We start from the raw sequence: 25,435 nt of genomic DNA, 5'->3' as shown, positions 1-25,435 counted from the left end.
AAACAAGAGACTGTATGTTTTGTTTCAAGTTCCAAAGGGGCTGTGTTGTTACCTGCTGATTGCAGAGACTTGGCTGGGTAGAGGAGGCTGGGCCTGTTTTCAGATGCTGTCTACATGTCTAATGGGTCTCTCTCCCTGGCTAGGCCCTGTGACACTGCTGCGTTGAAGGCAGTTCCTGGGATCTTGTATCTCGTGTTACTTAGTCAAAGAAGAATTCAAAAAGTAGGATCTGCAACTCGCATGCTGCCTGCATAATGAAGCAGCAAACTGGACTAGTACAAACACCAAGGCCTTGATGTGATTTACTGGGATCCTGTAGGTGCATTTAAGCAGGCTCTGTTCCTTTTTGTGTCAGCCTTCTGAACCCGAGCTGGGTCTCAGGACAACCATAGCTTTCAGCGTGTTCTGTGCTGTCTTGCTGTCTGGATGAATGTGGATGTCTGGATGAATGTCCTGTGGGTGAATGCACCAGTGTCTGGGGTCTGGTCCTCCTTGGGGCAGGAGGTACGTGAACCCTACTTGGCTGTGAGTTTGAGTACCCTGGATAGGTAAAGGAGAGGTTTTGTATCACAAACTGGGAGCACTTCTAGAGCAAAGCACACAGCGTGGTCCTTTGTTAGAACTTGGTAGGTAATTTCCACTGTCAAGAGGCTGCTTTTCCCTTGTGATGCACAAAAACTGGAAGAGGATGTTTGCTGGAGCCCCTGCCCGAGCAGGGCAGGAGTGGAACCGAGCAGCTCCTCGCCTTCTGGAAGGGAGCCCTCCATTCCCAGTGGATGCGAGACAGCAGCTCAGGGTGCAAAGTAATTTAAAAGCATGGTTTTGCTGCAGGGTCACATTCTCACAAGGATCTTTCCAGCATAGTTCCTGATCTGTGCCAGTCCCTCTGCTGCCACTCGTGCCTGCTTGCTGCCGACTCCCCTCTAGCTACCATGGTGCTACATATTCTCCTTGTTTAAGTGGCAGAGTTGATGTCCAAGTGCCCCAAGCAATGATCTACTGCTGTAAAAAGATGCCATGGCTGGAACAATCTTCCATCAGCTCAAAGCTATAGATCCCAAAGGCTGCCAGACCAAGATAATGATTCTCAGGTGACCTCTAGGCTATTGGTAACACTGAGCTGTTGCTGAAATGATGGTGCTTTGCATCATGGGTTGCTAAATACTGCTGCTGTATTGCTTGGAGCACTTTGGGCCTCTGCATGTGAGGAGGTAGGTGATTAGGCATGAGATAGAAGACCAGAGAGAGCTGGCAGAGCTTGGGAGTGGGGGAGGTCTGTTTTTTTCTCAGGTCCTGGTGTGTTACAGGTCCTTTAATGAAATTGGGAGGGGAGGAATGGAGATATTAAATGTCTTCGGCAGTGTCCTTAGGGAGAGGCTGTGAAGGAACCAGAGTAACTGTGGGGTGGGAGAAGAGGTTCTTTATTGCACTGGGACTTGGGCAAGACCCAGAGTGGGGATGAGCATGTGAGCTGAGCAGGTGAACAAGTATCACTGGTGCAGGAAACTCCTCCCATGACAGGCCTGCCTGCAACACTGCTGCTGCCAGTCCTGCCATTTATCTTCTGCAGCCTATGTTGGTGGGTCCTGCACTCTTGTAGCTGCTTTTAGGTTCTTCCTGGCTGAAGGTTGGAGCAGAGCTGCAGCTCCGCGGTGGTGCCAGCGCTGGTGGTTTGAAGGATGCAACCTCACACTTCAGGTGACGTTGGGGAATGGGGAAGCTGCAAGTGGGGCTGGCGCACTGGCTCTGCTGAGCCCTGCTAGTTGATGGTGTCTCCACTGTCTTGGGGAGGACTGTGCAAGGTGGGTCCTGGAGCGACCCAGCAGTGAGGCTCTAACTGGGGATGCCACCCAGGCTCCAAGGAGTTTTTGTGGTTTGAAAGCAGCCCTCATCAGGGGAGCTATGCTGGGAGCCCGTGGCTGGCTCGCTTAAAAGTAGGGTTTGTTTGGGTAGCAGCCATTCAAATATGAACCAGGATGGAAGGACGTGAAGAAATCTAAGTACAGGGATGACTGATTCCGGGTAGAGACAGCAGCCAGTTGGAGGGCAAGTTGCTAAAGCAGCACTGCTGGTATTGTCCCTGTGCATGGGGTGCCATCTGTGCAGCGAGGTTTGTGATGGGCCATGTTTGTGCCCTCATGGAAGGGGTGTGCTACTGCTGCTTCTGAGCTGGCCAGTGTCCCCCACTGCCACTTTCCACTCCGTGCCATGCAAATGAAGGCAGCTGCGTTTTGGTTCCTGTGCTCTGCACAGCTGCCTGCATTTTGCATGTCACGTCGCACATGGCTGGTGGTAAGGAAGCAGTTGGGTGTCGTCCTCTTCATCCTGTTTTGTAGGCTGTGCCCCTTCAGGCAATGCCCATCCAGTCAATGCCCATCAGCTTTGATGCTGTTTGCAGAGATACCAGAGTCACCAGAGCATCTTTTTAACTGCACAAAGGACCTTGCATGATGGCACAGGAGGGAGTTGCTTCCAAGTATATCCCAGGCAGGTAACGGGTGCGAGGAGGGGGATCTTGTTTTCCAAATGATACTGCCTTCAGAAATGGAGGCAGACAGAGGGAATTCCCAAGGGGAAGTACCTAGTTTTCATGTTGCTTCTGCTCGTGGAGGATGGGGAGCGGGCTGCCGGGCGTGGAGGTGGTGTGCTTCCTTTGTATGCTGCACCTTCCCACAACTCGTAGAAGGATCACAAATGTCTGTGTAAATTATCAGACCAGGCAGTAAAGAGACCGACTGCCTTGCCACCTCTCTGGGCCTGCAAAGATTCCTCCAAACATCTCTATTAACAACAGGACTAATTTTTATTGGAAAAGGCAAAATAAATACCATGAACCTGTGCTGGAGACCTGCCCCCCACCTCAGCCTCTTAGCAGCCACTGTCTACTGTGTCTTACAGTCGCCATCCCCATTGTTTGCTGGCTTTATCTTCTTCAGCTCTTTCTGCAACTGCTCTTCTGCAGCCAGGATCTCCTTCGGCTTCTGGTACTGTAGGACAGACAGAAATGCCCTTAGCACTCCTGTTCAGCCTCTGCTCCAAGCAGACCAACTGGGGCCAGGTGCTACCAGCATAGCTGGGGCCCTCCTGCCAAGGGAGGCCTTTCTGTTATCAGCTGCCTCCAAAGCCTGTTTGGAGAGGTGGTGCCACCATGCCAGGGACATTTGCCAAGATCTGGAGTGTCTTTTACAGTGTGAGTAAAACTTCACAGTTGCATGTAGAGTCCTGGCCCCCACCAACCCCTCTAGAATAGCCTGGCAAGCTGTGTCATGCAGATCCCTGTGTGCGCACTGATCGTATGCTCACACGTGTTATATGCATTTTTAAACAGACAGACAGAGAAGTAAGAGTTGCAGTTCCTCTGTCCTACCCTCAGAGCCCCCTTGCCCAGCTGCAGTTTAGCGGTGGACACAGGTGCTTTTTGGCAAGGGTTTGTGCCCATAGCAAACAGAAGCTCAGAAGGACTCAAGGTGCTCCTCTTTGCCTATTTCCTCTGCATGTGCACCTCCAGCTCTGCTGCAAGGTTTCCCTCTGAGGGGATGCTCTCTGGTAGGTGACTTCTACATTTAAGAATTTGAGCACCTGCTGCTCAAAAGCATCTGTCTGCCTCTGTCTGCTCCTTGCAACAACACATGCCCGCTTTGCTAGTCTCTCACTTCTACCATGTGTCTGGAAGTGTGTCCTCTCTGGCAGAAACCAGCAAGTGATTTTTTTTTTTTTTTTCAATTTTTTTTTTAAGACTGTGAGATCTCTAAGTGCAACAGGTCCTTAGATTCTTAACACTTATGCACTGAGACAAGAGAAACTTGCTGTCACTGAGAGTGGAGGCTTGCTCAGGCCTGAGGGAGAGGATACATGGAAAATGGAACACGACAGACACTCTTTCACCTGCAAGTCACCTTGCACAGCAAGCAGGGCCTCTCCTGCAGCTCTGGCTGTCCTGGCCTGCATCAGCATGCCCAGTGTAATCTGAAACTCCCACTGACTGTGTGACACAGAAGGGGGCTCATCAGTGACCCTCAGCAGATCTCCCTGCTCTGCCTCATTTCCCCATGTGTAAGAATTTTAACTTCTTTGTGGACATAAAGAGAAGGGCAAAGTGCTGTTCTGTGTGGCTAAAACCTCACCGTGATGATCAGGGTGTTGTTGGCATGGGTGAAGCTCAGGGCTGCTGTGTCCAAGGGGAGCTGGTATCGGTCCAGGTCAGGAATAGAGAACTTTTTGTAGTACCTACAAATGAGAGAGGAGACAGAAATGAGGAAGGTGGGGTTCCTGTTTCCCTGCTAGCAGTGCTGAGCTATGGAGTGCTGTTCTACAAGCCATAGATGAGGACAACAGACCTCTCAGGGTTGGCAGGAGGACCCTGTGCCATGTTGAGTGCCTGCTGGTGCCCCCAGGCTGGCAGGAGCACTGAAAACAAACCTCCAAATGGGAAATCAGAGCTGGCAAAGTCCTGAAGGGCTTTAGTGTGTGAGAGCAGGCTGGGTCCCTCCAGCTTGCCCTTGAGTAGTGCCAGACATGGTTAGGGACAGACTACTCAGCCCTACCAAGAGGTGTCCCTTGTCTTTGTCCCTGCTCATGGCCTCTCATTCCCTCTAAGTAGCAGCTTCCATTAGCTCTTGACAACTATTTGACAAAATAGCTGTCAAAGCCTTGTGCCCTGTGACTTAATTTCCTGAGTGATGCACTGTTTTGTGTTGCGATCCTTCCTAAACCCATCTTTTTGGCCTCTTGCTGTTGTTCTGAGATCAATTCCTGCTTTGGTGGCACAGTGGTGCTCAGGCACAGCGCTCCAGGTGCAGCTGCCCACAGTCACCTGACCCTCTGCTCTGCAGCATCTCCATGCAACCCCCATGGAGGCTGTGGTGCTCCTCCGCACTCCCAGCTCCCCTGGCTGAACTTTGCCTGGTCTCTATCCCAGTTTCCCAATCACCACTCACATCCAAACAGAGGACAGAGAGGTTTTTGCCAGCTCCTTATCCAGCCTGTGTCTCTCCACCGACCAAACCTTGGGCTTTCAGATGGAAGTGGAGTGGTTATAAGCTGTCTAGGCAGCTAAGAGATTTCCTAAGACTTTGGGACCAGAACCTTGTAGACCCATGTCTGTCTTCGCCTGAGACCTTTCTTCCTTGGCATGGTTTGCCCTGCATCTGCTGCTTCTCTCTGGAGCCGCACCAAATACAGTAGTTGATGGTCCTCTGACTGTGTAGAGGTATGACTGGATTCTTAATCTCTTCCAGCACTCTCACGAGCAATCCTCTTCAAGGAATTGTCCTGTAGCTGGTACTGAAGTGCCCAGAGCAGGGCGGGAACAGGCAGCTGCTGCTGTCATGCCATGAGGGGTGGTTCTCCATTCAGCTGGCTGTGTGTGAGGCTTGGCCTCTCTAGCTACCTCTGCCCAAATTGCAGTTTATTTTCCAAGTCACAGTGAAAACAGCTACAAAGGGCAAATGGCTCTCCTGGTGCAGTGGGAGGAATGTACACAGCTTGTTACCGCAGGGCTCAAACCGTTCTGTGTTGTCACTGCTGTCGGTATTTGGAAAAGGTGGCAGACATGGATAATAAGGGAGATGTCAAAGGTTAAACAGCAGAGATTAGATGAACACAAAGACATGTTAAGGAAGTGTTAACTTCTTACCGATTAGACAAAAAAAAAAAAGCAGTACACAGAAAAAAAACCCACTGTTTCAAAGGGCCTTGGGAGTCATCAATGAAACAGCAGCATTCTGCTGCCCCAGGACTAAGGAGAAGGGGAGAAGAATGGCTTTGGCTGGCCTCAAACTAAAATCTGTGACAAGATCAAAGGAAACCAGATCTGCCTGGCCACCCCCTCCTCCTCCTAACGTTACCACTGCCTCTTGCTACAATAATTGAATCAGGTTTGGCGTTTGGGGAGGTGGCTTTCTGGGTTTGTTTTTAGAGTTTAGTTTAATGGATTTATTTTACAGCAAGAGGTTTTAAGCAAATCCCACTTGAGCAGCCCTTGCCGAGGCCAGAGGGAACGGGATTGACGGGTGGAAGTGAAGAGCTCCTGTCTGGGCTGGGGAGGTAGCTGATGGGCGGTTATCCCTGCTGAGGCAGGCAGATTCTCTGCCCTCGCCTCTCACCCCATGGCCAAGGGCAGTATTGCACTCTGAGCCTGGGTCCTGGCCCGAGATCCACAGTGCGTATGTGAAGTCACCTCTATTATTTTTCCTACTGGAAACCCACTTTTTGTCAGCCTGTAGGGAAAACTGCTACTGGTATGCTGAGAATTTAGTGCTGAGCTACTCAGTAGTGACTTGGCAACCCATCCCATTGCTTGTGCCTCTGGCTGGCGGTCAGCACAGCTCTGTTGCTCAGAAGCAGCGTGGCTGACTTCCAAGGGCTGGAGAGGCTCCGAGGCTTCCTTTCTCTCCCACAGCGATGCACACTCTCCGTGGACTCCATGCCTTTGTTGCTATCTTGGAATTAGTGCTGAGTGGTGTCTTGCCCTGGCCAAGACCCAGGAGAAATGATATAAGATATCTTGGAGCCTGTAATAAGTGTTCTGGTGCTGGAGTCTGTCCCTGCTCCCTACTGACAGCAAAGTCATTCTTGTCCCCAGTGAGGAGACTTTCAGCTTTCATTCCAAAAGTCCTTAATTTTCATATGCAGGTCATCAGCCACTTTCAGGTCCTTTAACTGTCTCTAGTCTATAAGTGTGTAGGAGTTGACTGCTTGTGGGGAGAGACTACTGTTATCCCAAGGGTGGGACAAAAATGCTTGAACTTAGGTAGGGCATAGCTGAAGCCTCAGTGGTACGCTATAACCTTACAGCACCTACACAGGCAAGGAGGTTCCCACATACACACTACTATCAGAAGGACTGGGAGCAGATAAGCCTGTCTGTGATAGTATGTGGTTGGACTTAGGCTCACGTACTCCCTTCCTGTCCTAGCTCCATAGGTACCTACATGTGGCTGATGGGACTCATTCATCTTTGCTACATAGGTCTCCCTAGTGAAGGACCACTCTTGTATGAATCTCTCTGCATGGATTCAGGCCAGTCTCTCTATTAGAGCCGTAATTGCTTGCTGCTTTCATGGGGCAGGCTCCCCCTTCCTCCTGCCTTGCCTCCTCCTGCTTTTGAGCGTCCAGGTGTGTTCATGTGCAGAGCTCAAACATCCTCTTGCCACGGCCTCTGATGTGGCAAACCCTTGCCTGAAGACTTGCGGGTTCTGCCATCAGAAAGGTGTCCAGCAGTAAAAGTGCAGCAGTTCTTTGCCAACAGCACCACCTACAGCCAGCTACTAAGAGCGGCTTAACGAGGGCAGGGGGCCGATTGGGAAACACCGGGGTTCGTTTTAGCCATGAAACTGATCCTTCTCTGTTCTGCAGCAATGTTGGGGAGGGAAGGCAAGCAGAGAGCAGCCTGCCCAGCTTTCTACACTGGTATATTACCCCAGTTTGTAAATAGCTTTCACTTATCTTCCACTATCCTCCCTTGTTCTCACAATACTTGCTCCTTGCTATCTCTTCCCAAAACTACTGCTCATCCTGGCTTATCTCACGGAGGCTGTAAAAGCTTTTGAGCACTGTGTGTTTCATTCCATGAGAGAGGCCATGTACTGTCACAGTATAAGATGATGCTTGACAGCTTCCCTGCCTCCATCTCAAATTTCTTTTGGCAGAATATTGTGGTGCTTCCTTTCTAGACTCATTCAGTCTTTCTTTCTTGCTACCTCCAGGTCATAGCATTGCCATTGTGACTACAGGTTTATTTAGGGAAATCTGTCTGCCAGTGTGCCCACGACTGTTGTACCTGCTGAATCCTGCAGCTCTGTGCATTCTGAGATATGATTAGCTCAAGGTATCATGTTGGGGCAGAGAGAAGATGGGATGCCCTAGCTTCAAAAGGTCTGCAAGGCTCTTACTTTATTTTTCTAAGGGAGCAGCATAAAGAACAGAGCAAACACCATGCTGTTGGAACTGTAAGTTTGCAAAGGCCAGCACAGAGCTTGAGGGGCTCTGCCATAAACATGTCTGGGGCAGTTGGGATTGGAAATTGGACAGCAGGAGCTGTGTGGGGCTTCTCAGCCCTTGCACACCAGGAACAGAAGGGAAGACAGGACAACCCCCCTGTGCAACCACTAGCCAGCCCACCCCAAGGGATTGTCAGCACTGGCAGTGCTGTCCTTACTGACTTCTTGTTGGTGGTCCGGATGACACAGCAGCGCTGCTCCTTCTCCACGGAGACGCTGTAGACCTCCTTGGGGTAGGGCAGGTTACGGATCCGCCACTGGAAGCTGCTCAGGGTATCCTTCCTCATGAAGACAGGCTACGGAAAAAAAGTACCTTTAGCAAGGGCCCTCCCGCTGTCTCCTCTCCTCCCTGTCCCCTTCTTCCTGTACTACCTTGAGATGCTCCACAGGGGAGAAGCTCTTTTCACATTGGAGTATTAGGGATTAACTCAAGAAACTGCCTAAGCATCACTTTCGTAGAGTGAGCACTGCTCTGCCTTTACCCAGGCACTGCCTACCTGCTTGTAGGAGGCTGAAAATGTTCAGTGAGGGAGTCTTGCAGTACAGGGTTACAGGAAAAATGGGCCCCTTCCTCATAGGCAACTGAATACTGAGCTCTGCCTACCCTAGGGACCTGCTGGATTCAGACCTGGCTCTGCCCCAATTTGCTGTGCAGGGCTGTGCTTGTGTTTCAGGTCTGTAGAAAAGATGGTGAGAGACTAAAACCTCTGTCCCCTAAGCTAGTGGGACATGAAGATGAAACAGGCCATGCTATGTTAAGGAGCAGCCTGCTATGCACTGCCTGTATTGGCCTTTCATTGTCATTGCCTCTGCTTTCCACCCACTGACTTATCCTGGCACTGCCCTTCCTTTCCTTGCCCTTCCAAAAGCCAGAATAGTAGTTGGCCAACACATCAGTACAGTTTCTCTATTTAAGGAAACCACAAATCTGTTGAAGACCCCAAAACAATTTAAGCTGTGCCTTCTTTCTACCCAGCCCTACACCTTTGGGATGATTTGTAGCAGAGTGCCGGGGGCAGGTTAAGGCTGTCTCTTGGGGCTGTGAGTTATCTATGGTCTACCAACTACTGCTGTAAGCACAAGACTAAGCCGTTTTAGGTACAGTCATGCCATCAGACCCTTGCATACATTGGAGCTGCTTTCCTTTATGAGCTCTGATTCCAGTGTGCCCAGGAGCGGTGAGGTTGGCTCTCCCACTTCAACCTGCCACTTGCCAGAACCCCCGAGGGTATTCTTCTCTCGCCATTTTCTACCTGTGGAAGGGAGAAGAAGGGTTTTCATTATTCTGCTCTAGAAGAACAACTCCAGCAAATGACTGCCGAAGTTGCCCAGTACACTGAGATGATAAAGATAAGCCTCTTAATTCCAGTCATTTCCATTGTGGTGTGAGTAGATCTGTTAGCTGGCCTATTCCTGAAGTCAGAAAGTATGTACGGAAAGCCTCTCTTTTTTGCTACTTGGTGCCGAAGCCATGGTGGGGTTGCAACAGGTGCCATGCCGCAGCTGATGTGGTTTTGGACAAGAGCCATAACCGACACCTTGTGGTTGTGGTTGCAGAAGCCACCCAAAAAGCATATTTCAGCCCAGCATGTGCTACAGACTTGGTGCCTGGCTGCACAAGATGGCAATCCCATTGAGTCCGTCCAAGTCTGTTGTGACAGATAAGCTGTCTGGGAGAGATCCTTGGCTAAAACAAGGTCTGCTATGCCATGGCAGTCAGGGAGTCCTGGACCCAAATTGAACCATGCTTATGTCCCTACAAAATTTAGCAATAGGCATGCTTATCTCCCAGAATACTTAGGGGCAATTTTTTCCTGACCAGGAGGTTGGACCCCCATCTGCTGGGGCCCAGCCGAGAGCACCACTTACTGACTAACTGACCGGTCTTCACATCATACTCTTCAGCCATCTCCTTCCCATCCTCAAACAGGTAGTGGATCTTCCGCTTCCCTAGAGGCAAGGCAAGTGGTAGGGGTAAATAGGAATACACCTATCCCTGGGTATATGGCCCTATCCCCTTGTCTGGCAACCCATCCCCCTGTCTGGAGCCGTGTCCCCGCGTTGGTGGCCCAGTTTCCCTTCCTGGGGCCCTGTCCCGGGTGCAGGGCCGTCCCCGGCAGCACTCTGTCTCCCCGCCCGCTCGCTCGCTTCAGGATCACCCCAAAATGGGGCGGGGGGAGGGGGGAGGGAAGGGGGGGGCTATCCCGTCTCGCCGCTGCGGTTACCGTCCTGCACCAGCGCTGTCTTGCTGGCAGCCCGCAGCCTCTCCAGCCAGCTCGGCACCGCCATGGCGGCCGGGCCCCGTCACCACGGCAACACGGACACTTCCGGCCGCCAACCGGAAGTACTTCCCACCGCCCCTGGCCCGGCCTGTAGGTGAGAGCGGCCCCGCGGTCGGGCCCGGTCCCGTGGCCCGTCTTCCGCCCCCGGCTGTGGGGAAGTCCCCCCGCCCAGTCTGGTTTGGGGGGGCCCTTCCGTTCCTTGCGGCTGGGGTCGCGGGGGGTTCCGACCGCTTCCCCGCTGAGGGGGAGGAGGGGGTGTCTCGGCTCTCTGACCGCTCGGGGTCGGGGGGGGTCCCGTCTTCCTCCCCTGGCCCTCGGCTCCCCCGGGCTCGGGCCCGGCCGCGAGGTTTCGGGGGAATCGTCTTCTGTCCCGGAGGTTTTGGGCGCCGCTAGCCCTGAGACGAGTTGGGTTGGTGGCATAGAAGTCTTCGTGGCCTGAGGATGCTGGCAAGGCGAGCTTGGTACCTGGTGTGCATGTTTTGGTTTAGATGCAGTAAAATAGTACCTAGTAAAGCGCTCTTCCAAGTCCTGAAGAGGATTTAGGCACCTAAAAGCTTAGATTTTTTTTTCTTTTGTGTATTTGTTTTGGTTTTTTTTGTTTTGTTTTGTTTTGTTTTTGTATAGTAGAAAGTATTACTCTTTTGAGTGGTGGCGTTTTGGTTAAAATGTCGTGAAAACAAAAAAGTTTATGTGAAGCTGAGTTTTAGACATGTAGCTGTTTCTTCTCCCCTGAAGCTGAACTCTTCCTTGCAGAAGGAAGGACTCGAGTCCAGCTCTGGGTGGGTCTTCAGAGAGGATTGTGTTTAATGCTTGGATGAAAAGGTGGCTGTAAGGAGAAGACACGGCCAGGTGGGACCATTTTCAGCTCTTCCAGGCTTCATGTGATAGGTTTATTGCTGTCCTGTGTGTGAGAAACCTCTAAGTAAAACACAAAGTGCTGCACAGAGAGGAAACCAAGTTGGTGTTGACCTAACACTGCAGCCGGGTGGAAGGGGCTGTTGGGATATACAGCAATTCAGGAGTTTGTTTGGGCTACAGAAAACTGAAGTTCCTGGTAGCCTGGGTCAGTAGTTAAAGCTCCAGAGTTTGCCTTTACAAGGTTTGTGATAGTAAAACTATAGTTGTAACTGTATTGGACTTGGCTAGTTAATCTTTACTAATCTGGTATTTCCAGCTGGAGCTGGGCTGGCGCTTTTCCTTCTGTGGCTATGAAGCACTTGGTGTTGATCAGCTGCTTTACCTCTTCTTGTTAGTGACTGGATTTCAGCCCTGGCAGGAGAGGCCTTTCCTCTTCATGGGAATGTGCTTAAGAAATGTCTGGGAAATAAAGTTGCTTCTGTTGGCTGGGCAGGAAGGAACTCCAAAATGTTAAAGTAGTTGAGTACTTTCTATTATAAGAACCTAGGTTTAGTGGTTTCTAAGACACTTAAGCAGGGTCTTCTTAAGTGGCTTTCTAGTGGCTTCTAACTTTAATTTTTCTGACCTTGTGGGCTGAAATTCTTGTTTCCAGGTGTCCTCCTCAGGGTGAGTGTTTTTGGAAGGCGAAACCAAAAAAATCCAACCCCCAAGCCAACAAAGTCAGCGAGCAAAATGAGTGAATCTTAAGTTGTGATTGTGTAACACTGTTCTAAGCAACAACCTCCCTCTTTCTTACTGGTATTCAGCAGTTGCAGCTAAGCTTCCTGCCAGGCCTATGGAGCCACAAGGGATTGTCAAAGCCTTTCCCAAGAGGAAGAAAGTGAGGGATGACTCAGAGAAAAGCGTCCCTCCAAAGATCCCAAAAGAGGAAGGAACAGAGATACCTGAGGGTAAGTCCTGTGTGCCCATGCCATGGTATATAATACTCCTACCCAAGCTTGTTAACTGGGGGTGCTGTTCCCCAAAGGCTTTTTCTGGCCCTCAAGTGTTCTCTGTAGAGACCGTGACCAGGTTGCTTTGGCATATCCTGCTGGAGTCCCCCAAAGACTGCCTGCTACTGTTGGTGCCATCAAGTCCTACATGAGATACGTAGTCTAGTTGGTTTGGGACACTGTTTCTGTTGCGACTGAGCTCTTGCCCCTGTGTTTTCCTCAGCAGAGTGGCTGAAACCAGTCACCGCCTATGTGTTGCAAGCTGGCATCGGCCAAGCCAGGGCGGAGATCTTCCACAAGCACATTGTCCAGAATGGGGGTGTTATACACAACCAGCTCTCCTCAGAGGTGACACACATCATTGTGGCTGAAGACATGGACTGGGTTCGGGCCTTTCGGCTCCTTAAATTAACCAAGCTGCCTTCAGGATTGCAGCTAGTGAAGGCATCCTGGCTAAGTGCTTGCATCAGAGACCAGAAACTGCTGAGTACTGCTGGCTATGGTGTCTCTATCCCTCACAGGTATGCAAATGCTATGCTGTCATTCCTCTCTACAGCGCTTCTATACTAAACTGAACAGCACTAAAATTTGACCTCTGCTCAAAATCTCAGACTGCAATCCTTGCAATTCCTGTGGGCATGACTTAAAGTCACTTTTCCCCATACAGACTGTGAAATTTAGTGATTTTGTGACCAGTTGCCATTCTGTGAGGTAGCAAAACATGGAATGGGGTCCAGAAGTGGTAAGAGGAGTCCTGTCACTTGCTACAGTGCTAAAGGCAGTTCTTCCTAATCCATCAGCAATAACAAGGAGATTTCTTTGAAAATGCTGAGGATTAAATGGTGTTTCTTACTTATTGCCGATGAAAAGTAGAGAGAGAATTGACTGCTAGGCACAAGAGGAAACAAGGAATGGAGCAGCAGTCAGCCACAGGTTAGGATCAAAATATTTTGGCAAAATTTTGGAGAAAGACTCCAAGAGTGAAGTAAATAGGAGTGGAAGTTGCAGGTCAGCCAAGCTGGATGGAAACTGGGGAATTGAGCCAGAACCAGAGTAATTAATCTGTGATCTGTGAGAGTACAATTCACATGGGTTGTTTGCTCCATCCCAAAACATGCAGAAGGGTTTCTCATTCAAAATTCTGGGGCCTGAGAAGTCTTTCTTCTCCTATACTAAGGCATCTGATCCATGACAGGTACCTGGAGGAGGGAGAACTGCAGAAAGAGCAGCAGCAGCAGGTCCTGGGCATTGAAGAGATCCAGCCCCCAGCAGAGGAGGGAGCAGTGAAACCAAACACTGAAGCACAGGTCGGGAATTCCTTGCAGCAAGGCCTGGGCACCCTTGGACAGCAGCAGGTGGCTGAGGTGAGGCTTCCCGCACCAGCCCTTCTTGTGAACAGATCATGCATGTTGCTTTTCCTGGCTAAGAGCATCCCTGCAGGGACACAGTGCCAGATTTTCTCAGCAAAGGGAAGGCGTTTGGATGTTTCAGTGGGTTGGTGCTGGCAGACTCAGGCTGTGGACATGGTTACTGCTTCTCTTTGTCCCTTTTAGGTGTTAAAAGTAGAAACAACACCCCTGAAATTCCTGTCACCATCAGAACATTTCGAGCTGAAGCAGTCCTGGTGCTCTGATCAGGCCAAGGCTCACTCCCGTGATCATGTTTCCCCTGCGTCCTTTTGAGCAGTATTCCCTAGCTGAGAACATCTCCCTTTCAGGAAGCTCGCTCTGATATTTCATCCAGTGTTCCTCCCTGAGCCATACTGACCCATTCTCCACTCTTTGGCAAGCACCCTGTTCAGACACATGTGCAGTGGATCAGGTTGCCACTTGAACGATTGTGGTGGTATGCTTAAAATATCTGTGTTGGGTTATTAGTGGCCTCTGCTGTGAGTCAGCTTCTCCGACCTGCTGTTAACTTTCTTTCCTTTCTCTGTTTTTGCTCAAGTTTGCTGAATTCTTTTTGGGCATTGGCATCATTCAAATCTATCTGTAGTAAAGTTACCCCAGACCTCTTAGAGCAGCAGCTGCCTTGTAATTCTGGCATCTGTTTTCTAACACAGTCTCAAATTTTGTTCCACAAAGTTACTCCCTAACTGGCAGTCCACTGAGGGCTCCTTTGTTTTAAGCTTTCTCTTGAATATGCGTAGGGGGGAATCTTTTCTCCCTAGGCTTACTATCCAGTGTACTGTTGGCAGAGTTGGCTGTTTCTGAAATTCATCACCTTTGCAGTTACCCCATCTTTGCTGGTTTTTGTAACTCTAATTGAGTGGCAATAGTTATTAACAAATCTCACACTTAGTGGGAGAAGGGATCTTTAGTACTGTTATGGATCCTGTGGCACGTGCCCTGCTTTCTGCTCATGTTTACTTTGCATGGTCAGACAGCTGCTGGAGTCCGAAGCCTTATTGCCTTTTTTTCTTTTAAATCCCCTCCAGCAATGATATTTCCTGTTAGTCTGTGCGCAAAAGCATTATTTGTATACAATTCAGTATAATCCCTTGTCCCAAGCTTTGGACTATGTGAGTTTGGGAAAGAGAAGAAAACCCAAGGGTTATGCTTTAAAGACAGTACCAACCACTTTTGAGACCCAGCTAAAACACTAAAGCTGAATCTGAAATCTCAGCTTAGAAGTAGTCTCCATTTAAGCACGGAGTCTTTTCTAGCTTGGTTGGATTTCTTTACTCGAAGAGATGAGTGTGCCAGTGTTTCATACTGGACAGAGGCTGCTCTGGGAGTTCTGTGTTTGGATGTAAACTCCTGTGAGGAAACCCCGTTACCAGTCAAACTGTAGCAACCACTGTGTGACTGGCATCTGGATGCAGTAGTTTTCAGCAAGGCAGCCTTTGCGAGCAGTGCCAGTTATTCACTGACTGAACCCCAGGGCTGTTACCCCAGGCTGCCTGCCTCCCTCTCAAGTGGCGTATTGCCTCAGCTACTGGGCTTCAGCTGCTGTCCTGGCTCCTGTGCTGTGCTCAGGCCAAACCATTTGCATCCCAGTCTTACCCAGCTCCAGCAAGTCACCTGCTGTAGGATCCTGGAGTATCTTAGAAGCTAATGGGACTAGTTGGTTTTGCACATATGATTCTAAAGAATCCATCAGCTTTGTTGGTGAAGCCTAGAGAGTCAGGGGTTTATGTGCTGTTTCACCTATATGACACTGCTGGCTGAGAGGTTGGGAATTGCATGCTCCAGCTGCAGAGTTGTTTGCATTGTGGTTGGATAACATGGTCCTTAAATGCTTTTAAGGGGCTTACTAACCGATCTGAACACTCTGAGGCTTTGCTGCCCTTGGAGGGAACAGTGTCTTAAGGGAGTTGCGTTTCAACAGTTTCAAGGTGAATAAAACTGCTTTAGTCTACCAAATCCTCAGTCTGACCTAGTTTTCAGAGTTATAAAACAAGATTACAAAAGGGAAACATCCTGCCTCTTCTGCCTAAAGACTTCAGCTCTATACCTTGCAGGAATTGTGTCTCCAAATCTCCTTAGCCAGCAGAACCAGAGGTTGTAAGGATATGGCTCTGACTTAGGTTGATGCTCTGCAGAAACTCGTAACAGGACTTGTGTGCTGCACATAATTGCTGGACTGATCCCAAACAAGCCCTGTGCCATTCAGGGTTACTTCCACAGCACAGCAGCTCTTGGATCTTCACAGACTCCTGTGTTTGTACACCAGGAGAGAGAGGGACCCCAGTGAGCAAAGCGGTCTACAAAGCCTCTGTGCGGCTTCCCACTTCTATCTGCTTTTGTTCAGTTACCTGAAGCCAAGGCTCATTGTTTCTTAAGTCCACACAGAGGCATCCTAATGCTGAGGGTATCAGCAAATGTATACATTGGTTCTTTCTTCTGTCACTGAGGAATGTGAAGTCCTTTGTGTCATTCCTTCCTACCCCTTTTCTCTTGCAGATAGCCATGGGGAAAATGGGGGGGGGGTGTTGTAATTTACTACCTTGTTAAGATTTTGTGCCTGTAATGTGAAAACAGGCTTCGGTGGCTATCTCCTGTCATCTGCCTCATGGGATGGAAGGTGCAGAGTCTGAATGTGAGATGTGTCTATGCAGCCACCAGACCAGCAAAAGGTTTCCCAGTGGGAGCAGGGAGTCGGGTTCTCCCCAAGTCAGGGATTTCAGCATTGTCATGCCATGCTGCTGGCAGCAGTTGCTCAGTTAGGTCTCAGGAGCTTGGCTGTAGGAGTGGTGTGTGTGTGCGTGCGTGCTTGGATCACAGGTGGATAGCAGTCTCTAGTCCCTTGTGAGATGTACCCCTTGAAGCTACATGCACATGTGTAGCTTGGGGCATGAAGAGCTCTGGTGTGCATAGCTTCCAGAGATGGCAATTTGAGCACTGCATGCCCTGAAGGTTGATTAGTGCTCTGACTTCGTGCTCTCAGGAGCAGCCTGTGCCAAGGGGACATATGTGAGGCACGCACTTATTCTCACATGGCTGCTTTTCTACCTCTCCCTAAAGAAAGTCTCTGATGATGAAGACAGTGAAGGAGAAGATGCTAGTGTCACCCAGGGAGATCTGGAAGCATTGATTTCTGGACGCTACCCTGTGAAATCATCAGAGGAGACCAGTGACAGCTCTTCCACGGTGGCCCAGCCTGCCAGCAAGTGGGTTTGTGCCCATTCCTCCAACAGCAAGAAGGAGAACCACAACCAGTGCATTACAGAGAAACTGGAAGTGCTGGCAAAGGCCTATTCTGTCCAGGGAGACAAGTGGAGAGCTCTGGGCTACTCCAAAGCCATCAATGCACTCAAGAGCTACCACAAACCAGTCACCTCCTACCAGGTAAAACACCTTCCCAGGGTGGTGGAGCAGGTAGACAGACCCAGAATCCGAACTCCGTTACAAGCCAGATTCCTTTTTCTTTCTGTACATGGAATAGTCTCTCTTCAGGCCTTGGCAATTCCCTCCTGTTGGAGGGTTTTGATGGAAGTTATGTAGCAAGTGCAAGTTGTATTTATTGATCACCTGTGGTGTTTTCAGATGAGCGGAAAAGGGGAGTCCGAGTCTTTTATGGCCAGATCTGAGCACCAATGAGATAAATGCCTTCTCCTGGCTCAATGCAGGGACATTTTCACCTTCCTCTTAAGCATCAGCAACTGCCAGCATTTGAGATAATATATCAAACTAACTGGATCTAGGCCTGATTGGCTGTAACAGCCCAGCCATTCATTGTGTTAGTGTTTCAATCCTGTTCTGCATGCTTGTCCTTTTCCACTTGGCATTGAATTGATGTAGCCTATGTAAGCCTGGCCTAGAGAAGAGAGCAGCAGTCAGAACTAGTCCTGCCCCTTATGAATCACTGATCAAATGGCTAACCAGGCTTTGAGTGGGTAGCAACTCCCCAGCTTGTCTGTAGTCTTCACTTTTCCAGTAGTGGCTCTGGTTTTTTGCTAGGAAGCCTGTAAAATCCCTGGCATTGGGAAACGAATGGCAGAGAAGATCCTGGAGATCTTGGAGAGTGGGCATCTGCGCAAGCTGGATCACATCAGTGAGAGTGTGCCTGTGCTGGAGTTGTTTTCCAACATTTGGGGAGCAGGTGTCAAGACAGCTCAGATGTGGTACCAGCAGGTAAGTTTAGTGCCTTATACAAGAGGTTCTCAGACTAGGGTTTCAACATTGCTTCTGAGTGCAGGAGAATTACTTTCACAAATAGTTTCCAATTGCCAATACCCACAGATGGGATTTGAGTCTGGTGTTATGGGAGGAGCTGTGAGGCTGAGGCCCATTGTGGGTGTGTTTGGGGAAAATGGGGTGCACCCAGCTGAGACATGAGTTTGGGTGGAGGATAGGCAACAGAGACATGCAATAGGAGGAGTGGGGGATGCACTACCTCTTCCGTTAGCATTGCTGCTTGGAGCTCATCTCACACTGTTCACTGAAATAACACTGCGAAGCGCCAGGCTTGAGCTAGAGCATCTTGGCTGTGAAAGTTCCTGGTCCAGTTGCTGGTCTGTTGACTGTCAGAGCAGCCGTCTACCTTGCACTGGATGGGTTCCTTCTTTAAAAACAATTTATTTCCTGAGCACAGCTAATGAAGCCTGGTTTCCTGTAGTGTTTGATTTGTGAGTGGAATCTTTGCTGTCTTAAAAATACGGTTCTGTTCACACTGTAGGCTTTCCTCATTGGGGTATTCTGGGTGTTGTTCCTTTACCTGCATCACTTGTTTTCTTTCAAGTTGTAGGAACACAGTACCTTAAGAACAGTAGCCTTCTGTCAGGTTTAGTTAAGATTCAAAGTCATTGTGGGGTGGAGATTAGAGGTGCGTGTGGGTAGTGGGATTGCCTAAATCCCTTCTTTTAGGAACCAGTCCTGAAGTGTGATCTCAGAAGCTGTGACTGGCCTGGACTTGAGACAGGTTAAATACAATCTTCCCCAGATCTTGGTTGAAAATATTTGAAGGACACATTCTCGGTAGATGTTTGAATATCATCTCATGGTCTACACTAGGGTTTCCGGACACTGGATGATATCCGCACCAAGGCGACTCTCACCAGCCAGCAAGCTGTGGGCCTAAAGCACTACACAGATTTCCTGGAGCGCATGCCTCGGGAGGAAGCTGCAGAGATAGAACAGACCGTGAGTAGCTTGGCCTTGGGCCCTCAGAGTGGAGTACCTGCTGGGACCTGACAGGAGGTTGCATGCTATGGAAGTGTCCTTCGCTGTTACAGCTGAGCTCTTCAGCCTCTCCTCTGAGCAGGGTCAGTGCTTGGGGGACCCTTTTTAGGTATGGGCACAGAAGACACCTTATTTTGCCATGCAGGAAGGTTCAGTTTGAGTGCCTGGCAAGGAGGAGGATACTTCACAGGTGTCGGTTCTACACACTGCTTTGAAAAAGGCTGTGTGTGGCATGGTGAGATGAACAGGTTCCCAGCTCCTCTTTCCTGCTTCTCGTCTTCTCCGAGGTGTCTCCCTGGTGCTGCTTCTCCAAAGGAAGCTGTGAGCACCCTGTGAGCTAGTTGTCAGTGGGAGGACAGAGCGTGGATATCCTTGCTGGAAGCGAAGGGGAATCCAGGTTGCAATGGGTGCTGCTTGCTCTAGTATGCCATGGCACTCCAGGATTATGGAGTGCTAAACCGGTGTACCCTAATGTGAGCAGAGAGCTTCGGGGACACGTTGTCATTGCTACCCCTGTGCTCTCTGATCACCATGGAAGCAGCAGCCAGCATGACCCTGTCACTCGGCCACAGGGCCTGGCCACAAAGAATACACTCCTGCCAGGCTCCTGCTGGGGTGTCAGTCCCGTGTGCCGGATTAGCCATTTTGGTGGTGAGTGGTCCCTTTCCCAGGCAGGCTGGGTTGAGGAGCTGGCTCTTGGGGGTGGGTCTATTGTTATCTTGATGGGATTACTGCACTCCCCTCCATACACACGCACACACCTCTGATCCAGGCCCAGGAGAGAGAATGAGGGATTAGTCACTGTCTGTGCTGCCTGTCACAGTGAGATCTGAGGAGCTTTTAGGCTCTTGGGTGGGGCTGGGAGTTTTCTAGAAATCTTCATTTAAAGACAGAAGGGGGGCAAGGACACCAGAGGAGGGCCTGCTCCGCATGAGAAAGACTTGTGGCTTCTTGGAGCACCTCTGGGGCAAAGGTTAATGGGTTTATCTCTTGCTAATGAAGGATGATCCCCAAGAGTGACAAGGGGCTCTGGGCACGGACACTGCCTTCCTGAACCCCAGCCTCTGTGATGGCCTCATCACTGGGGATTGCTGAGCCCCTAATTATTTGCTGCCAGCAGGGTGATTGGCACGATCAGACCAAGAATACTTTACTCCTGTCCAAGGACCTGGGAGCCTTTCTTAAGCATTTAATGAATGAAGCCATCAGAATTAGCACTATCTGCACAAAACAGGATCTGGAGTCCATCCTGGAGGTGGCTGCGTTAGGGGAAGTTCTGATTATACGTGTCTGATTGCTGGCAGCAGAATGTTGGGATCTGTTCGGTCTAAAACACTGCCACATTTGTGATTTTTCTGTGTCAGGAAGCCCAGCTCTCCTGCAAAGGCAGAGCTCCTGGCAGGAGTGGACTCTAAGGGACACTTGCAGGTTTCCTCCTGTCTGGGGTCCTGCTGGGGAGACTCTCCATGAGCCTACCTCTGCTTCTGAAACAGGACCTGTGACTATCTTGTGTGGAATTGATTCTCCTTGTGGGCAGAGCTAGTGAGCTTTGCCCTCCTGGCCCACAGGAGAGCTGAAAACCCTCTTCTCTCCTGCTGTCTCAGAAACCAAAAGCTCTGACAGTTTACACTGTACTTTGCCTCCTCAGCATTGCTGCATCTTCCTGCTTGACCCAACCCAGCTCCAGCCCAGTGCCCTGAAGAGCTGATGACTGACAGTAGTGCCAGTAGTGTCTGGTCTCTGACTCCTCATCCCTCTTTCTCTTCTTGAAGGTCAGACAAGCTGCCCTCGCCGTGAAGCCTGGGCTCGTGTGTGTGGCATGTGGCTCCTACCGTCGGGGGAAGCCCACCTGTGGAGACGTGGATGTGCTGGTCACTCACCCAGATGGACAATCTCACCGTGGGGTGTTCAGCAAGCTGCTTGACAGCCTCCACAGGAGCGGTAAGGGGTCTGGAGACTGGCACGTGGTGCTTGAAGCTGTTCCTAGCATGGCCAAGGCAAGGAGGCAATAAGGTGAATGGCATTCATTGAAGCACAGCAGGTGGTCAGTTTTCCCAAAGACAGAACATCTTGTAAGTCCTTAGAGTACTGCCCCTGGTCCTGGCCCCGCTCCAGTGGCAGCTCTGCAGCCAGTGTTAAGAAGGGAGTATTGCTGCAGCTCAGCATGGCTTCTCCTGTCTGCTTGAGGCTGTCCAGGCTGAGGCTGGGTTTCCCTTGGGGTCCCACAGCACATTATGAGACACCTCAGCTGCTGTCTGGACAGTGGGGAGCTTGTGGTAGAGGTGTCAGCCTCTATCATTCAGCTCCTCTCTGCCTGTTCTCTCTCCCTAGGCTTCCTTACGGATGACCTGGTGAGTCAGGAGGACAATGGAGATCAGAAGAAGTACCTGGGGGTGTGCCGCCTCCCTGGGCCAGCCCAGCGTCACCGCCGGCTTGACATCATTGTGGTGCCTTACAGTGAGTTTGCCTGTGCTCTGCTCTATTTCACTGGCTCGGCTCATTTCAACCGCTCCATGCGGGCCCTGGCCAAGACCAAGGGCATGAGCCTCTCGGAGCATGCGCTCAGCTCAGCCGTGGTGCGAGGCCCTGGAGGCGTCAAGGTGGCATCCGGCCATACTCTGCCCACCCCTACAGAGAGAGATGTCTTCATTCAGCTGGGGCTGCCTTACCGAGAGCCCTCAGAACGGGACTGGTGACAGCTGGTTTTCACCCAACACCCTGGGTCCACTGCCGTGGTGCTATTTTGAAGGGTGTTGGTTTCCCCCATGCTGCTCTGTGGTGACTGTAGACTGGGGAACACCTCACAGCAAACTGGGGCTCCTCACAAGCTCAGAGCCCTGTTGCTAGTAGAGCTGTGTGGCTTCACCCAGCAGAGGCTGACTGGAACTATGCTGGAGCACTGCTTGGTGCCACACACAGCCTCTTGTGTCACAGCTCTCAGGCAGCCCTTGACTACCAAAGGGGCTTGCTGCCCATTGGCTACCCTGGCCCTCCTCTCCCCGGGGAAGCTTCAGGACGCTGGGCTGCAGAGTCTTGTGATCCAGCCCCTTCCAGTGCTTGGGAACAGGGGAAGCGGGATGTGTCTTCCTTTGTGTCTGAGCACAGAAACCCCCAAATCTCTGGCCTGAGCTGTGTATGAAGGTAGCCAGGGTCTGGCTTGGCCCTGGAACAGACCTTCCCCCTTCACACTGCTGCTAGCAGTTGCTACTGTGGGAATCATGAAGGGCCCCCCTTTGCTGCTGCTGTGTCCTCCCTCCATCTGAGCTGACCTGTGTCCTCTGGTGGGTCTCACCTGGGTGGGGCCAGGCTGCTGCGACTGCCACCAGCTTCCCCTGGTGCCAGGTGAGCCTTGAAGGAGGCATAGGGACCTGATGTGCTGTGCCTGCTTGCTCTGAGCCCGTTGTGTGCTGTGATCCCCCTCGTCTGGCCCCAAGGACTCCTTTCCTCTCAGTGCAGGAGAGGAGCGAACCTCACGGCTCAGGGGAGCTGTGCTCAGGGAGGTTTGAATGTGATGGCACTGAATGCAACCTGGCGGGGCTGTGTGTTTGTGCATAGAAGGCATGGAGGCAGAGAGAAACACGAGGAGATAGTTTAAATCTAATTTGGGCAAAGCAAAGCTTTCCCTTTGTATGTGCGGAAGCCATGGAGTCATCTGGTCTTTGATCAGAGTGTGTGTGTGTATTTGAGTACACATGCACATGTGTCCTGGCCCTTCCGTGGGAGTGATTTTTATTTCTCAGGAAACCTCAACTATATTTATATTCTGGAGATGAATGTCCCAGAGACTTTGAGTGCTCTGTCTCCATTACGGGTATTGCAGTGGTCCCTCCTGGCAGGGGTGCTGCTCGGCAACATCAGCTGTCAGGAAGGCCAGGTTGGGTGTTTCTGTGCCAGGACCCCGGGGCTCCCTCTGGGCCTGGCCTGGCCTCCCACTCCCTTGTCTTGTGGTGGACCTGCTTTGCACTCTGCCATGTCTTTGTCATGTGCAGTGACAAGCTGCGTGTTTGCTGCCAGGGCAGGCACAAGGACATTAAACCTGATGGGTTTGCACAGTTTCTTGCTGCACCGTCAGCCATGGCTGCTGGGCACCAACAGTGGGGCTGGGGTGTTTGCTGGGCAGACCTTGACCCCAGCAGTGTCATTTGTCAGCCCAGCCTTTCTGCTGAACACCTGATGGAAATGAATGTCTTCTGGTGTGTCTTGGTGCTTTGAAATTTGAAGTGTAATAAATCCCTTCTCTCTTCTTCCTTCGCATCTCTGTCTTTTTGCTCTCCGCCCTGCAGCTATTGGGACTCTTCCCTCTGGCTGACCAGGATCCCCTCTTGTGCCATCCTATCTCCTTGTTTTCAGTACAGGCAGGGAAAAGGTGATGGAGACCTTCACGCTGTTGGACCACCACTTCTGGCTCTCTGGGCAGGGAGTTGCTGGCCACCATCCTCCCATGGCAAAGTGGGACCTGGCTCTGGCCCAGCATCCAGCTGGCCCTGTGGCTGAGCTGGGACCTGGCTCTGGCCCAGCATCCAGCTGGCCCTGTGGCTGAGCTGGGACCTGGCTCTGGCCCAGCATCCAGCTGGCCCTGTGGCTGAGCTGGGACTGGCCAGGCCCAGAGAAAGGGATGATTCCCGAGCTTTGAGCCTTGGCCTGAGCTCTTACTTCAGGTGTGGAGTCAGGAAGGGATTGCTGTCAGCTTTTCCATATTTCATCAAAGAGCAGGGTATATGAGAGTTGGCTGCTGCTTTGTCTCCTGTGCCTGGAACACAGCTCAGTCTCCTGAGCATGGAGGTACTCTTTGGTTGTCCAAGGGGAATCTGAGCAGCCTGGAAGCCAAGGGAGCACATGGAGATGAGCAGCAAGAAATGTTGGCTCAAAAGGGAGATGGAAAAGCTGGAGAGGGACAGGGGCTGGTGGCGTGGGTGGGCAGAGGCAGTGAGGGTTGGGTTGCGTTCTCTGGGGCCAAAGCAGGGTCAGAACCAGACCAGGGCCTGGGAGGTCCAGGGGGAGCACTCTGTCCCCAGGAGGGCTGTGCAGCCCCAGAGAAGAGTGTGTCCCCATCCTTGGGGTTAGCCAGGCTTGGCTGGACATGGCCACAGCTGGCCTTGTCCAGGACTGGGGATAGCCCTGCCCCAAAGGGAGCTTGGCTTGGATGGGGGCTCCTCGTCCCTCCGGTGCTGCTAGGATGATCCTGGAGGCTGGCAGCCCTGGGCAAAGGCTTATTTCTGCCTGGGCTGGGGCAGGGAGCAGAGTATGGGGCTGCTCACCCTGGTCCCTTGATGAAAACAGGTTTGACTCCAGCTCTCGATGCCGGGATGAGCTGTTCCTGGAGGCTGGGGCTGCCCCTCTCACCATGGCCACGTGCTGGCGACATCACTGGAGGTGGGGGAAATGTGGCACTGCTGGCCCCTCACTCCTTCCCCTTTGTCACCCCACACCCCACTCCCTCCAGGGACACAATTCACATCCTGGTGGAAAACGGGTGCTGCAGCAGCACATCAAAGCCCTGGCCCTGCTGTTCACGCTGCTTTTACTTGGGGGCTGGGGGAAGGCAGACACAGGGACGTGTTCGCTGCCCATGAGTTTTAGAGAGGGCAGAGGGCCCTCCTGTGGCCAGCTGCAGCCGGGTGGGCCAAGGATGGATGGGGGCCATCTCCCCTGGGTGCAGCTGCCATGAATGCAAAGGGGCAGGAGGTGAAGGAGAACGGCAAAGAGCTTGTCCAGAGCATCTGGGGGTGACATTTCTGGATGCTGAAGACTCCTGCTTCTCCTTCATGCTGATGCAAGAGAAACATGAGGGGCTGGACCGTGCTGCCCACCGCCAGCCCCTGGGCTGGACAGTCCCTCCTGCCCGGGATGCAGGGGGCAGAGCTGCCCCACACAGTCTGCTCTTTGTGCCCCTAATCCTGCTCTCCATCCTTCCAGTTGCTTGCAGACACCAAGCCAGGGGCCAAGTCCAGCCTGGCATCCCCTGAGGCCACGTACTCCTCTGAGACCCCACTTTTGCCCTTGCAACAGGGCACCCCCTCACCACAGCACAGCTTCTGCCTCTTTTAAACCCCGGGATGCCACAGTTGTGAAGAAGGTACAAGGGATGGGGCTCTTGGAGTGCCTGGGAGGAGGTGGGTGCTGAGCCCCCAGGATAGGTGCAGGCAGGGTGAGCAAAGATGGTTTTAGGCATCTCTAATGAGGTGTCGCCTGGTTCCTACTTCCCAGGAAGGGGCTTTGGCTCTTCCCCCTCCCCAGCGCATCCCCTTCCTGCCCTCCCTGGCTGTGAGTCTGATCATCCTGAAAATTAAAAATAAACCCAAACACAGCAGCACTTAGAGACTGAATGGAAAGTCAGGGAGCTGGGATGGGTGCTCAGCTCCTGCCACAGACCCTCTTGCTCCTCCCCCCCCCCACCTCCCTGCACCCCTAAGGTGGGCCCAGACTGGGGGCTCAGGCGATTCCCATCTGCCCATCAGGCATTTCTCTGCCCTCTCACCTCCTGCTGGGTAAAAGGAAGAAAAAGCCTGGGCCAAGTCCCTGCAGCGCTGAGCATTAGGCAGCTCTTCCCACCCTGCTCCCTGCCCTGTGGGGGGGACACCCATCCTTAGCTGTCATGCTTGTCCTCTTGCAGGGGTGGGAGGGTGCCAGGGCTGGGGGAAAAGGGGTGGTTTGGCTTCTAAGGCTGGCACTCCGTATTT

At 51.6% G+C, this 25,435-nt stretch overlaps 2 protein-coding genes across 7 annotated transcripts; one reads left to right on the top strand and one right to left on the bottom strand.

Annotated features, from left to right (window-relative positions):
• Nucleotides 1-2,784: 2,784 nt before the first annotated feature.
• Nucleotides 2,785-10,304, bottom strand: DPCD (deleted in primary ciliary dyskinesia homolog (mouse)). 3 transcript variants are annotated; one of them, XM_082486304.1, is made up of 6 exons: nucleotides 10,226-10,298; nucleotides 9,870-9,950; nucleotides 9,129-9,253; nucleotides 8,163-8,296; nucleotides 4,125-4,227; nucleotides 2,785-2,987 (listed from the first exon to the last, which is right to left on the bottom strand). In XM_082486304.1, exons 1-6 carry the CDS (start codon nucleotides 10,287-10,289, stop codon nucleotides 2,883-2,885), a joined length of 612 nt encoding a protein of 203 aa, XP_082342430.1. In that variant the 5' UTR covers nucleotides 10,290-10,298; the 3' UTR covers nucleotides 2,785-2,882. The 3 variants fall into 3 exon arrangements, with proteins under 3 accessions (XP_082342430.1, XP_082342431.1, XP_082342432.1); XM_082486305.1 differs by having other exon boundaries at nucleotides 9,882-9,950; XM_082486306.1 differs by lacking the exon at nucleotides 9,870-9,950 and having other exon boundaries at nucleotides 10,226-10,304.
• A 280-nt stretch (nucleotides 10,305-10,584) lies between these two features.
• Nucleotides 10,585-23,006, top strand: POLL (DNA polymerase lambda). Of its 4 annotated transcripts, none has more exons than XM_082486569.1 (9): nucleotides 10,585-10,750; nucleotides 11,947-12,090; nucleotides 12,356-12,653; nucleotides 13,328-13,496; nucleotides 16,599-16,922; nucleotides 17,535-17,708; nucleotides 18,588-18,716; nucleotides 20,528-20,696; nucleotides 21,087-23,006. In XM_082486569.1, exons 2-9 carry the CDS (start codon nucleotides 11,976-11,978, stop codon nucleotides 21,449-21,451), a joined length of 1,743 nt encoding a protein of 580 aa, XP_082342695.1. In that variant the 5' UTR covers nucleotides 10,585-10,750; nucleotides 11,947-11,975; the 3' UTR covers nucleotides 21,452-23,006. The 4 variants fall into 4 exon arrangements, with proteins under 4 accessions (XP_082342695.1, XP_082342697.1, XP_082342696.1 ...); XM_082486570.1 differs by lacking the exon at nucleotides 10,585-10,750 and adding an exon at nucleotides 11,075-11,131; XM_082486571.1 differs by lacking the exons at nucleotides 12,356-12,653; nucleotides 13,328-13,496.
• The last annotated feature ends 2,429 nt before the right edge of the window (nucleotides 23,007-25,435 follow it).

Source organism: Vanellus vanellus (genome assembly GCF_965231255.1).
Source record: "Vanellus vanellus genome assembly, chromosome: 7".
Lineage (NCBI taxonomy): Eukaryota > Metazoa > Chordata > Aves > Charadriiformes > Charadriidae > Vanellus > Vanellus vanellus.
The sequence above is the reverse complement of the archived record's forward strand: the minus strand, read 5'-3'. Positions and strand labels throughout refer to the sequence as shown.